Source organism: Saimiri boliviensis, chromosome 2, assembly GCF_048565385.1.
Source record: "Saimiri boliviensis isolate mSaiBol1 chromosome 2, mSaiBol1.pri, whole genome shotgun sequence".
NCBI lineage: Eukaryota > Metazoa > Chordata > Mammalia > Primates > Cebidae > Saimiri > Saimiri boliviensis.
The window spans coordinates 102,005,524-102,020,982 of NC_133450.1; the positions used below are offsets into that span (position 1 = coordinate 102,005,524).

Genomic DNA, 15,459 nt, shown 5'->3' on the forward strand with positions numbered 1-15,459 from the left:
TAATGGGTAGACCCAGAGTGGTTGTGCAGTTTTAAAATATTGTGAAAAATAGCATTTACCTACACAACAAGTGTTAAAATAGGTATAATACCTTCTGCTCATGAGCTTTTAAAGGTCCTGGGGAAATGTTAAATCTTGAAATACAATAGTTTCAATTTCCAAATAAAAATATAAAACAAAATTAATAAATATTTAAAATGTATAGATATATTTAAAATGTTATATACATATGGTATAGGACTTTCTTTTTTATTTTTTCATTTATTTAATTATACCTTAGGTTCTGGGGTACATGTGCAGATCATGCAGGATTGTTGCATAGGTACATACATGGCAATGTGGTTTGCTGCCTCCATCCCCATCACCTATATTTGGCATTTCTCCCCATGTTATCCCTCCCCAACCTTCCCACCCCCTGCTGTCTCTCCCCTAGCCCCCCAAAACAGACCCCAGTGTGTGATGCTCCCCTCCCTGTGTCCATGTGTTCTCATTGTTCAACACCCACCTGTGAGTGATAACATGCGGTGTTTGATTTTCTATTCTTGGGTCAGTTTGCTGAGAATGATGATTTCCAGATTCATCCACGTCCCTACAAAGGATTTGAACTCATCGTGTTTTATGGTGCAAAGTGTTCCATAGTATATATGTGCCACTTTTTCCTTGTCTTGTCTATCATTGATGGGCATTGGGGTCTTTGCTATTGTAAACAGTGTCTCAGTGAACATACATGTGCATGTGTCTTTATAATAGAACGATTTACAATCCTTTGGGTATATACCCAGTAATGGGATTGCTGGGTCAAATGGAATTTCTATTTCTAGGTCGTTGCGGAATCACCACACTGTCTTCCACAATGGTTGAACTAATTTACACTCCCTCCAATAGTGTAAAAGTGTTCCTTTTTCTCCACATCCTCTCCAGCATCTGTTTTCTACAGATTTTTTAATGATCACCATTCTAACTGGTGTGTGATGATATCTCAGTGTGGTTTTGATTTGCATTTCTCTAATGACCAGTGATGATGAGCGTTTCTTCAAATGTTTGTTGGCCTCATATATGTCTTCTTTTGAAAAGTGTCTGTTCATATCCTTTACCCACTTTTGAATGGGTTTATTTATTTACTTATTTTATTTATTTTTATTATTTATTTATTTATTTTTTTTTTTTGGTAAATCTGTTTAAGTTCTTTGCAGATTCTGAGTATTAGCCGTTTGTCTGATGGGCAAATTGCAAAAAAAAATTTTTTCCATTCTGTTGGTCGTCAGTTCACTCTAATGATTGTTTCTTTTGCTGTATGGAAGCTTTATTCATTTTAATTAGATCTCATTTGTCTACTTTGGCTTTTGTTGCCAATGCTTTTGTTGTTTTACTCATGAAGTCCTTGCCTATGCCTGTGTCCTGAATGGTTTTGCCCAGATTTTCTTCTATGGTTTTTACGGTGTTAGGTCTTATGCTATAGTCTTTAATCCATCTGGAGTTAAGTTTAGTGTAAGGTGTCAGGAAAGGGTCCAGTTTCTGCTTTCTGCACATGGCTAGCCAGTTTTCCCAACACCATTTATTAAACAGAGAATCCTTTCTCCATTGCTTGTTTTCATGAAGTTTGTCAAAGATCAGATGATTGTAGATGTGTGGTGTTGCCTCCAAGGGCTCTATTCTGTTCCACTGGTCTATATCTCTATTTTGGTACCAGTACCATGCTGTTTGATTACTGTAGCCTTGTAGTATAGTTTGAAATCAGGTGGTATGATGCTTCCAGTTTTGTTCTTTATGCTTAGGATTGTCTTGATGATGCATGGAATAGGACTTTCAAAAATCAAAATGGTCAAAATATTTCTGCAGTATCCAACAGAATAATTGCATTTGGTAGTGACTTATATTTTACTCATATACTTTTATATGATTATGCCATTTACCTTAAGACAGGCTATCAAGATATCCTTTACCTCTGATGATGACATATTAATAATTAGGTATAATATCTATTTTCAGAATATTTAATTAGTAATGTTTTCCATCAGTTTAACAACATTAAATAACTCTTTGAAAATTTTTTTCCACCCAAGTATGGCAACTTTTGTCTATTTTTTTCATGAAGTATGTTTCCCAACAGATTTTCAATCATAAATCTTTATCATTTCATATTAACTCTTCAAATGGGCTAATAGTATGACATTTTAAAAATTCCCATGTTATTTAAAGTGATGTTAGAAGAGTCAACATGTAACATTGATGTTTAAAATGATCATACAGGCACTTCATGTCTTTCCCATAGAACTATAATGTGGAATTTTTTTCTTGCATCTTTTGGCTTTTTTTTTTTTTTTCAAACAAGGCAGGCAGTTTTGAACTACACAAGCAGTCTAGCTTTTATTCTGAGTAAAACACTTCTCAAGTCTAAGCTGAATATATACAAGAGTCATACAGTACAATTGAACAGTTTATTTCTAATGTAGATTGATTTCATACAATACAGCTTTAACTTTGACAAAATATTTCTGAATGTGTGACTTGAAATGTCATTATAATGTATTTCCCTGTTTTTATTTAGAGATGCGTTATTTAGGCTAGCACTGCAGTTTAAGCAAAAAAAAAAAAAAAGTGCTATATGTGAATATAGTTTTTGTACAGTTTCTGTTTGGATTGTTGCCTTTTTCTAATGAATGAATTTTAGTACCAATACAAATCTTTGTATTTTTTTAACCTAAAAGATTACAAAAGACTTGTTTTCAGTAAGGGATTATTGTAACACAAACAGTAATAACAAGCATAGTTAGGTGGCTGTTTGAGCTCTCAAATGTTTCTAAGTTTTAAAGCCATTTTTATAGGAGTTCACTGCCTAAACCTTTGTAAGTGAAGAGTTTAGAGATGGAAGTATTGCACTGCATTAGAATTACAAGATTTTATTACTGATTTCAAGAACAAAAATCAGACACACTGAATGATAAAAGACTGATGTCCTATGCCTTTATCTGTCACTTGGTTGGATTCAGATTGCAAAAATTTATTATTTCATCTCAGAATGATCCAAAAAATAAATAATTAACCATCTTCATCGTGAAAATACAAGGACTGAATAGCTGCCGTATCTGTACTGCGAATGACAAAAATGGAAGATTGTTAGCATTACAAAGAAAGGGATATTTTGTTTTAAAACTTTTATCACTCTTATTCCAATTTCAGAACAATAGTCCGGGAACCATGAATTTTAATTCCCTTTTCTATGTCTAAGAGTTTCAATACTGTTCTATATGTTTATGCCATTTAATTAAAATATGAAACCATTAAATCTTGTTTAAATTTGAGTAATACAGTATGATTTTGGCAAACAAGGACTGTATTTTATTTTCATTTTTTGAATGAACCAATATAATGCATGCTGTTGACTTCTGGTTGTAGCATATTTAAATAGGTGCATGTTCTTTTGTTTATGTCTTTTAGCATCACCGTCAATTAAACTCTTGGTGGATGATCCTATAGTTGTAAATCCTGGAGAGGCCATAACATTAGTATGTGTTACAACAGGAGGAGAGCCTGCACCTTCTCTCACGTGGGTCAGGTCCTTTGGGACTCTGCCTGAAAAGACTGTTTTGAATGGAGGAACTTTGACCATACCTGCCATCACCTCAGATGATGCTGGTACTTACAGCTGCATTGCCAATAATAATGTGGGAAACCCTGCAAAAAAGTCCACCAACATCATTGTGAGAGGTAAGTTTGCTGAGAAAACATTACAACATAGGTTATTCAGGCTCTTTTTGAGCAAATAATGGTTGGTACAAAATTACGTCCTCAAATATTGCATATATCTATAAAACACAGAGAAAATCGTGTATAAATAATATGTGTAATTATAAGTGGAACTTAAACAGCTTAAAGCTTAATAACATTGCTTTATATTTGCATTGAGTAGTTTTCAGAACATATTCTTAGTGATATGATTGAATGCTTTTTATAGTATGTTTTTAGTTAAAAACAAGATTGAAAGACAATGTGGCATATAGCATAAAACATTCACGGTGTGAAATACACACTGATTGTATATTAATTTAGGAATTCAGTAAATTTATCAATTTAACAAACTTTTATTGAGCCCCTATTACAACCATATTGTGAGATTATATAAAGATATACCAAATATTACCCTGTACTCAGGATTCTACTGTCATATACTGAAAAAATGTATGTATCAATAGCCACATGATATGGTATTTGAAAGAATAAACAAAATATATAGAAATTTAAAAAATAAAGTCCCAGCTATTCAGGAGGCTGAGTCAGGAGAATCAAACCCAGAAACAAAGTTTGCAGTGAACCAAGATCAACCCACTGCCCTCCAGCCTGGGTGACAAAGCAAGACTCAGTCTCAAAAAAAAAAAAAAAAAAAAAAAAAAAAGCTCTTATTTGTTATAAGTTTACATCCAGAAAAGTCAAAAGGCATATGCATGTAGTCATGATTCCTGGGGTGTGGTATAAGGGGATATTTTCATCAAAAAAGAAAGAAATTTAAAAAATATATAGCCATTTCTGGCTGAGGTTATTGGGGAATCTCTGATAACATTTGTACTAGGTCTTATAGGTTGAGTAGTGTTTTGACAGATTGAAATTGGGAAAAGAAAGAAAAGTCAAAGATAGAACACACAATGATTATTTGAGGAACAGAAGCAAAACGTTAGACACTAAGTCAAAGTAGCAATGCTGTTCTAGTGTGACCATTACCAGCTAGTGTGCTGGCACTGCACAGACAGGTTTCCCTCTATTTTGGAAGATGGAAGTTCCTAGGCAGATGTACAAAGAGGCCACGTGTTTCTTCATTTCTTACTTCACCTGGCACGGTCCTGGGTTGGATGTCGAGAGTGGACACTGTTGCCTCTGAAGTTAAAATCGACATCTGTATGCTGAAGATGACCTTTTGAACACACCAATGAGAATTACTTAGGATGGAAGCAAAACATAATCAAGACCACAGAGGTAAACATTTGTGATTTTGTGAATATAGATTGTGGTGGTTTTAGTTATTTGTTATGCAAATTATTAGAAATATTCTATTTGACAAAAGTACACTCTATTCAAAATATTTCAAGGTATAGTTTAAATCAAAACACTATGAATAGTTTACTATCTGCCACAAAATTATAGATCACATAATATTTAGTAATTATAACATGTATTATTACAAAATAAAACATACTTCCAATTAAACTACCATAATGTCTTATGAGATAGAACATTATTGAAAAAGCTCTTCTAAGTTTGTTTATACTTATATTTTCTTTTAAAACATGTCAATCATTAGCCTACATAAAAAGACAATAAAAGCAAAACAAACTAATTAAGTTATTCCTAATACTTCATGCTGAGAGCTCAACTTCTAAATTAGTTTTTATTGTAGGGTCATTGATGATCATAGTTTGCTATACAATACTGTTCTTGTGTCATTAAGAACATTAATAATTCTGAATTACAGAAAAATACGGTCTGAGATTTTATTTTATGTCAGGTCGTGATTATTAATAGCAACCATGATAGACTACTGAATATAAGATGTATTCTAATCTCCGAATTGCTAAAATGTAGAAGTAAAGATGGATTTTAGAATCATTGAAAAGTGCTCTTTATTTCAGTAGTTTAACAATCTTCTACTGCACACCTACCATATGCTAAGGACTCAGCAGATGTAAGGAATGCATGAGTGTAACCCCAAAGATCAGTGAATAAATGCCTGCCGTCAAAGGAGTTTACAATTCCCTATGGAATATAGAAATACAAAGGAATTATATATGGAAATATATAGAAAACAAAGAATTCACAATGAAAGTGTCCAACTTTGATTTTAAAAAATACTAGTATTGAGAAATGGAGCTCATGTTAAGCCTTGCATAAATGAGCAACCAGATTCTGTTCTCTCTCTATCCAAATTTTTTAAAAAAGACAGAAAAATTTTATTGTCATCGATGTTAGTTTTATTTCTGTTTTTTGTTTGTTTGCTTTTAAAAATGATTGCTTTTCTAAGTAGGCATAAAATAATCTACCAAATCTTGCTGTAACGATCAAAGTAGTGAAGTATGATTATAATATTGAAGTAAAATGATTGAAGTATGCTATTAAAGTATTGCAACATCTATCCTCAAGTGCCATGGATACAATGCAGAATCTTTTATTCCGTTATTTTATCAAGAACAATAACTTGTTAAAGAAAAATGATGCATTAAATTTAATTTTCATAGTGGGATCATTTGCCACTATATGAATCCATGTACAACTGGCAAAATGTCCAGCATAAGATATCTGTGTTGTTTATGCACCCTTTGTAAGGGACTAACCCTTACAGCAAATATAAGCTTAGAGAATGATTTGCTCCTCTCTACTTAACAGGTTTCATCCTATCCTTACAAAAGAAAGTTTCCAACTTTGACATGAAAGACCTGTAATAAAGCCTTAAAAATTTATTTCCTCAATCTTATGATTTCTTTTTATGGCTTGAATTTATCTGAAGTGTACATTTGCATAATCATATTATATTGCCAGTGGGACTTCTCAGCAGTGGCATCCATATAATTCATAAAATCAAGTTTGTATGTAGTCTTACTGAATATAGAAGTAGTCTTGGTTTAAAAGGGTCCTAGATTAAACTGGGAGGAGAAAAGCTGCTACAATAATATGAAGCATCTGATTTCTGGTCCACAGAAGTCAAGAAATTCAGTTACGGAGAACAGTTTTCTTTTTATTACATCAAAGAAATTATTTTCAAGCCCTCTGAATGTGTGGACCTCTGTGAGTCTTAAATTAATTGTGTCATGGATACAGTAGAAATAGAAATCTCGGTTTATCTTTTCTCATTCTTCTCTGTAATTAAATCAGGATTCAGGATCCATGGACCAGGTTTCCGAGTAAGCACAAAGATATTTTGTGTATGGAATTGTCATCCTCATTTAAGAATATCCATGCACAGAATAAGAGTGTAGGGTGCTGATAGAAATAAAATTCAAGAAACATTTCTGAATTTTTTACTGTTTAAAAAATAGAGAACAGTGTAGAGTAAATAATAGAGATAACACGCTATGTAGATAAGAAGTACAAAAGTGAATAGAAATCTCACATGTTTTACTACTTTGGAAGAACATTATAAATGTAGCGTCAAAGCCTTTTCTTAGGCTTCTTTAAGAACTTGCAGTGACAGAGCTACATTTCTTCTAAGTTAGGAAAGAAGCAGTTGCCTAATTCACCTGAAAAGAATGTTATGTTGATTTCCTAGCCACATGTTTTATGCCCTGAGGTCAATGCTTTTCAAACTCCTGTTTGATATGCCACTTCCATTTAAAGGTCTCTGTTTTCATAATTCACTCTATGCAGAAATGCCTACATTTCTCTTCCGTCATGAATTAAACCACTGTGTTGAACACGTATTGTTCTAAATATGATCACGACATTACTGTATTTTAGTGGGCTGTGGCCTTCTTGAATGTTCTTTAGTATATTCAAACCACAAACACACATTTATTCAGTGTTTTGGATGCATGGTACCCAAAATAGTAATAACTGTAAACCTGATTTAATGCAAAATTTTCTCCCCTCCCCAACTTGGGTTCCCTCTGGGCTGGAGACCTAAAGGAAGGCAGGGAGATGAAGCCTAGTTGGCTTTTATGTCTGTGAGTTCTCCACCTACCTTTCTGCTTACTCCAGTCCCAGCCTGATAGCTAGGTTCTGAGCACCCTGGCTCAGAGTGAGCTATGAAGATCTTCTCCATATAAAGCTTTTCCATTTCCTTGGTGGCATGTTAATGGACCTTAGAAAGTTTCTCTACCTAGAAAATATATACATCTACGTAGATCAAAGAGAGGTGTCCAGTGATGGGTGTTTCCCTGAGTTCAGGATTTTGCCACATTTCCTGAGCATCTTGTGCTGTACCCCACACCCTTTCTGCTGATGGCTTCTCTCTTTTTCTTCTAAGCAGCCAACTAAACAGAGCCCAAGACATGGTCATGTGCCCCGTGAGACTCCATCTGTCTGGTGGAAATGCTTACCAGTAAGCTAAGAGAGCTCATAAATTTCAGTGTATTCTCTCTGTTCTCTTGCCACACAGGTTTTAGTTTCTTCAGATATGAGTCAGACAACATTGCGGGGAAAATATTTCAAAGCTGACGGGTCCCATGGAAAGCTCCTCAGTAAGACTGAGATGAAACAGACAGGCTTTCTTTCTCCGCCTTGGGTTTGGAAGAAGTTGCATCTCCCAGTTTTCTCACCGTTTTAAAGATACCCTTCTAATTAAATTTGGTTTCTCACTCTTCTTTTACCATTAATTGTCTACAAAGTCTAAGAATCGTGGAATGGTATTTCTTCCACTTTCTCCAAAAATGGTGCATAAAAAGGAGGTCTGTTTTCCACTTACTGTGGAATTTTGTGTGTTCTATTTTCAGACAAAAGTGAGACAGGAAAAGTCTATTCTATCATCTAGTTTTACAAAAATATAGGGTTAGAGGAATTTCCAAATTTTCTAGCTGGCATTCTTGAAGGTGACATATCAGCAAGTCCTTCTGCTTCTCTCTTCAAAATACACTTTTAATCTGATCCATCTTTCCATGTTCACTGCTACCACACATGTGCAAATCATCGATCTATCACTCCTAATTGATTAAAATCGTCTTTTTATTGTTATTCTTTCCACTGCAGCCCTGCTTTTAGAAATTCATCTGCTAAATTAGATAAAGGAGCCTGGGCTAAGTTAATAAATAAACCTGTACACATAATTACTCAAAAGAAAAAAAACTTGAGATTTTGTTGATGAAAGAGTATGGAGTGTTTACTAGTTGTTAATGCTGCTGGGTGTACTCTCTGTGTGTGTGTGTGTGTGCACGTGCAAGTATGTGCACGCACACATGCATATTTGTGTTGCTCCCATGTGGTCATTCAGGCATCAAGGCTGATCATGTCTCTGCCATCTTCAATCTGTGGCTGCTAAGATTACTATGAGTGTTACCTCCATCCCTGTCATTGGGAAATGGGACGGAGCTTGAAAGGGCACACATGAGATTTTTATGGGCAGATACACATTATCTGCCAATCAGTTGCAGTCTGTTGACTAGAACTCAGACAAATACCCATACCCAATGACTTGAAGGCTGGAAAAGTCTTACTATGCACTCAGAAATAGTAAAAAAAAAATTCATTGTCCTGATCAAATTACTCTCTTGGCTTTTCATCTCACCCAGAATGAATTTAAATTCCTTATCATTTCATATGCCTCCCATTTTTACTCACTCTACTTTAGACACATTGGTCTTTCTGCCTTGAATGTTAATTTTCAAATACTACCCTCTTGTAAATGCCTTATCTGACTAACCTATCTTAAATAGCCTACCTCTAATTTCCGTATCATGATTTATTGCTTCTTACCACATAACTTCCTGGTATTATTTTATTTATAGTTCCTAACTTATTGTCTGTGTTTTTAATAGGATTACAGGGGTAAACAATCTGTCTGTTTGTTTTCTTATTTAATGATGTAGTCTTGGAGCCTAGAATATTATCTGGCATATAGTAGATGCTCAATAAACATATTTAGTATGAGCGTCTCTTTTTTAAGTTCATCAGTTCATATTAGATTTATTTTCTGGATATGGCTCTTTGATAGTGTAATATGTATTAAAAGATGTTAAGCAAAATTAGAAAATTCCGTGTTCATATTCAATCATTAATGTGTGTGATGTGGTCAGCTTGTTTGAAAGGCCTCATTACTCTGATAATTCATTGCTATGTAACGAACCACCCCAAAAGAATAGCTTATAACAATAACAATCATTTGTTTTCCTTACAAATCTGGGAGTTAAGAGGCTCAGCTAAAAAATTCAGGCTGTCCCATATAATTGCAGCTAGAGAGTGGCTAGTTCTGCAATAATCTTCAATGCTTTTTGATTCAGATATCTAGTCTCTGGACTAAGAAGCTCTTACAGCTGAGCTCCTCAGGTCAGTCTGTCACTTCTCTTTGTCTCTCTTTCATTCTTGTCTTATAATTTCTTCACATGTCTCAAGGCTACCAGACCACGTGTTCCAAGAACTGCATGCCTGGGCTTTTCTAATGTGGCTCCTGAAGACATGCAGTATCATCATTGTAGTCCATTCTTCAATGCAGTGCCAAAGCCTGGCCCAGTCCCAGGAAGGGTCAAATGGCTCTACCCTGTGATGGAAGAAGTGTCATATAATTTACAAACACGTTTTAAAGCCACTGTAGTGTACAGTATAATTCATTAAATTGTATTCTTCACATCATGCTCCCATGATGCTTTGGTACTCATTTAGGCCTTTACTTTTTCCTTTTTTGAACCCGTGGCCTCTGCAAAATGACACTGGAAATGATTTTAGAATCAATGAAATGTGTTCTTTATTAATTTTAGCATGATTTCAGCATATTTTTTCTTGGCTATGATCTAAGAGTTCTAATATAAAGAAGTAAAGAAGTATGTCAATATTGAAATACAGTTAACCTTTGTGGAAGAAGTCAATATGTATTCAGCGAAGCATGAATTTACACTTTCAAACTGCAGAAATATGCTCCAGGAACATCATAACTCTGTTCCAAAAATGTGATGATTTAACTAACTCTAATTTATCAACGTGAAAGGACTGTATTTTTTAAATAAGAATTTTAGTATTAATTTTTTTCTGAACTTATTTGACTGAAACATGTCAAATATTAGCACTGCTAATATTTTTAAATGATCTTTATGGTTATTACAAAACAACTTACAATTCCTAGGTTTTATGATTAAAAGTTTTTGAGTGTACCAGCATGTTTAGAGAATAGTAATAGCTAACACTGACTGAACTCTTACTGTGTACCAGGCTACCGGGAACAGTATATGCATTAAGTTTTTAGTAATCTCAATAGTTTTGAGGTAAAAAAATTACTGTTCCCATTTTTTGAAAGTAAAACAGAAGAGAGAGCATTAAGTAATTTCCCAAAAGCAAGCCTTGTTTGAATAATAGAGTTGGGATTCAAAGACCACACAGTATGTTTCAAGGGCCATTTTCTTAGGCAAGGAGCCATTCAAATTTTAGCCAAATTTTTACAAATATTTAATTTTCTCCCAAATATTTGAACTAATAATGGTCCTTGACTATTTCCTCTATTCCTGCATTGCCAAAGACTTACTAGGGATTCTTTTTGGATTGTGAATCCCTTCTTTTTATACTCATGAAAAAGAATCTCAACAATACTGAGTCTTCAGACATTTTTCTTAGTAACATTGTTTTCTTTCCCTAATACACATTATCTTTTAATTGGAGGAAATTCTGTTCTTTTAATCAGTATTTTTCCTACAATAATGGTGGACATATCTTAATGTCAAGTTCTAATTAATACAGTGTTTACGGTTTATTACTTTCTAAATATCATTATATTAGGAAGGACTTGATAAGACTGACTTTCACTGGCTTTTTAAAAAATGAGTGTATAAAACTTTTAAAGAATTCGTAGTTACTGGAAGAGAGCAATGGTACCGCTAAAGACAAAGATAAAAAACATCTGTAAAACTAAAACATTCAGTGTAAGCGAGAAAAAACAATGTATACTTATAAACGTGTGTTCACTGTTTTTGTTGAACACTGTATATCTTAAGCTATTAGACTGACGAGAGTGAATTGACAATTTCCCAGAATGAATTGATCAAATTTAGCCCATGATGCATTTCTGAATATAAATTAATGGTGAATTTTCAGTTACTGGGCCAGTGTAGTTCTTCCCAAGAATTTAGATTTATCACATTTAATTTTTAGTCATGAGTAGTTTTGTTACATAGTCTTTCATTATTAAAATTATAATGATGATGGCTAAAATTGTAGAAGACCAGTGCCTTCACATTCCCCAAAAGCAGAACTGTCTGCTGTGTGCAGGTGTCCCAATTATTCATGCAGATTAAGTGCTCTATTTCTCCTTTCTCAATTTAATATTCTGTAGTAATTACACCTCCCCAAAACACCAGAGAGAATTTTATTATATTATTTTGTTGCTCAAAAATGGTTTTATTATCTTTTAAAAATTAATCAAGGCCATGTAAAATCTAAAAATTATCAAATTCACTAGTTCTCATCTGAATTTCGATAGCCCAGCTCCCTTTTGTATATACATCTAATTTATCTTTGTTAATTAAAATAATTTGTGAAGAATTATCAATACAATTTCAAATGAAAAATTTTAGATACTGAAAAATCGTTTTAATGTTATGCAGTGATATTCAGCCAGCTTAGTTATAGATGTTCTTTTATTAAAACTTGCACATTTTCCTACTTAGTAAATGGAGTCTCCCATGTCATATTTACTCTAGCCAAAGGAAATGTTTCTATTTTATTTTGAAAATTATAGTAGTGCTCTGAAAGTCAATACTGGTTAGTGTCCAGAAAAAAAAGGGATTTTATTCAAATATTAACATTTCTAAATTCTCTGTTTTGAGACAGTCCATAGTCTTTATTATTATTATTATTTTTGTATATCCTACAGTTGTAGAACAGTGCCAAGATGCTAATATGAAAATGCATAATTAAACATTTTTGCAGTTGTTATAGCAGGTACCTAATTCCCAGATTCACAAGCTTATCACATTTAATTTAGGCTAAAATGGTCTATAGGGTGAGGTATCTGTGGTCTGGTTCTGGTTTTGCCTTAAATTAGTTCTCACATCATGGATATGTAAATAGGCCTCTGCTTACTTCTCTCTAATACTAAGAAACTGTAGTAAGAAACTGTAGTACATAAACTTTGAGACAGATTTGCTGTAACCATCTATCTATCTATCTATCTATCTATACATATATATATATATATATTTGGTGAGACAGAGTCTCACTCTGTTGCCTAGGCTGTAGTGCAGTGGCATGATCTTGGCTCACTGCAACTTCTGCCTCCTGGGTTCAAGTGATTCCCATGCCTCAGCCTCCCAGGTAGCTGGGATTACAGGTATGTGCCACTATGCCCACCTACTTTTTTGTATTTTTTGTAGAGATAGTTTTTCACCATGTTAGCCAGGCTGGTCTCAAACTCCTGACCTCAAATTATCCACCCACCTCAGCCTCCCAAACTGCTAGGATTACAGGCATGAGCCACCATGCCCAGCCAACCATCTGTAATTCTGTAAGAGCAAAATGCTCCTTGATCCATGCCCATTACAAATACAAGAGAATACATATCTTTACAGATTTATATGTATTAACATATAATTATTGAAGAACACTAATTTCCTAATGAAGTTGTATTCTAAAAAATTATGTATTGGTTATTTACCTCAGGATATTAATTGAGGAAAATAAATGTGAGTGGTGCTATAATAGGTATTTTTTAAAATTCTACTGTATGCTAGATTTGTGTCAGTTGCTACAGGGGTAATGTGCCTGAGGCCACAGAGTTCATAACACTTATGTGGCAAACAATCAGGGCAACTCTCTCGATATGGCATACAAAAAAATAAACCAAGTTCACAGTAGAATCACAGGCAATGTGTTGTTCAAATCTCAGATGAAGAAACAATTAATTCTGATTAGGGAGATAAAGAAAATTCCTCAGAGGAAGGTGCCAATTTTCTGGGCTTTAAAAAATGAGTCTGTGTATTCAGAAATAAAGTGTCTCTTTAATTTGCTGCCCCAAATGGTGATATTAACTAGTTTTTTCAACTGAACTTCATTCTCCTATTTATGAAGTATTAGAAACCATTGCTAATGCTTTGAAGTAAAAAGCATCTATGTTTAACTTCTGTCTTTAATAATATAATCTTTTCAAAAATAAGTATACATTTTGTTCTATGGTTTAAAAATAATGCTTAGAAGTTATTTTTGCAATTTTGAATTGCATGACATTTAACATAAAATTTTTAATTGAATTAGCAACCTGACAAATTTTCTGTTTGCTGTATTTTTCTTTTTCTCTTTGTATTCTGTCCAAACTCTTCCAATGTCAGTGCTCATTCTGAATGCTTCCAATTATTTCTAAATAGATTTAATCAAATATAATTCTTAAATTGTTTCTCTTCTGGATTCCGTAGGATAATTTCTTATTTTAGTTATCAAAGAATCTTCTCTTTTTACTTTGTTGACTCAACAAATATAGTTATCTGAAAACTGTATGAAAATGAAAATCAGCCCAGTAATTCAAATTAGTGACTGCTTAAAAAAAAATTAGTGACTGCTTAAAAAAAAAACTTACACATTGAAAGTTTATAATCACAATGGTTAAAACTGATTAAACTATGCATTTAAGTACATTGAACATTTCGATGTATACAAACTATATTTTAGTATTAAAAGGGTAATTAATTTAAAAACATTAGGATTTATTTTTTTCTGCTATCTTGAAGTTTATGCAAAATCAGTGTTATTTTCTCTTTTAACTGTTTTAAATAACTCTCAGAAGAAGCCATCTGGGCTTTCAGATTGCTTTGTACAAAGATTGGCAATTTTAGATTTCCTTTTTATAATAAATATAAGACTAGTCAAATGTTTAGAAATAAACATTTTTACCTCTTAAGTTTTGTTTTTCTAGGAATTTGAATATGCCATTTAAGTTGTCAAGTTTATTAATATAAAGTTGTTATAATTCCTGTAATTACCTTTTTAATTTTTGGGGAAAGGAGGTCCAGGATGTTCTGGTAAACCAGGTTTCTGGGGAGGGGTGGGGAGACTTGATTTAGTGTATTTACCAATTTTCGTGGTGTGTATAATGAGATGATGGTCAACATCCAAGTTTTGTCATTGGAAAGACGTGCATCTAATCAGCTGTCATGAGCAAGAATGACGTGGTTCCAACAAACCACTATTGTAATCTGTAGTGAGACCAGACTGTGATATTGATCATCTGTGTCAATATCATTCAGTTTTTCTCTATTAGTATTGCTAGAGGTCATTCAAATTCCTTAGTTATTTTAAAGAACTGACTTTTGAATTCTAGGTTTTCTTGATTTCCTCTTGTTGTACATGTGTTTTCTATTATGATTTCAGTCCTTATTTCCTTTCCTCTGTGTCATTAGATTTCAAATGCTAATTATTAATTCTTAAAGCCTGATTTGGTTATTGATTTAATTCTTTTCTATTTTTCCTAATGTAGGTTTTTAAGACTATAAATGTTCCTTTAGATAGACTATTGACTGTATCCCAAAACTCTTGATATGTAGTAAGTTTATTATTTAGTTTGAAATACTTTGTTATTTTCACTGTAATTTATTTTCTTTGACCTAATGATTACTTAGAATTTTATTAAGTTTCAAACACATGGGTTTTCCAATGATATTTTTGTTATTGGCTGTGTCTTAATTTCATTTGGATCAGAATTTAGATTCTGAATGTCTTAGCACATGTTCATATAACAAAAATACCATACACTGGGTATTTATAAACAGGAAAAAGTATGACCCACAGTTTTAGATCCTGGAAATCTAAGATCAATGTGTTGGCATGGCTGGGTTCCGGTTAGGACACACTTAT

The 15,459-nt window shown here is 33.3% G+C and overlaps 1 protein-coding gene across 6 annotated transcripts in view; it reads left to right on the forward strand.

Annotated features, from left to right (window-relative positions):
* Window positions 1-15,459, forward strand: part of MDGA2 (MAM domain containing glycosylphosphatidylinositol anchor 2) — an 845,750-nt gene that overhangs the window by 570,594 nt on the left and 259,697 nt on the right. For all 6 annotated transcript variants that reach the window (XR_012516333.1, XR_012516332.1, XM_003930557.4 and 3 more), the window contains one exon: window positions 3,439-3,708. Coding sequence is in view for 4 of the 6 variants with exons in the window: in XM_003930557.4 (XP_003930606.2) it covers window positions 3,439-3,708 (270 nt within the window). In the remaining 2 variants the exon portion in view is untranslated. The remainder of the gene's footprint in view (window positions 1-3,438; window positions 3,709-15,459) is intronic.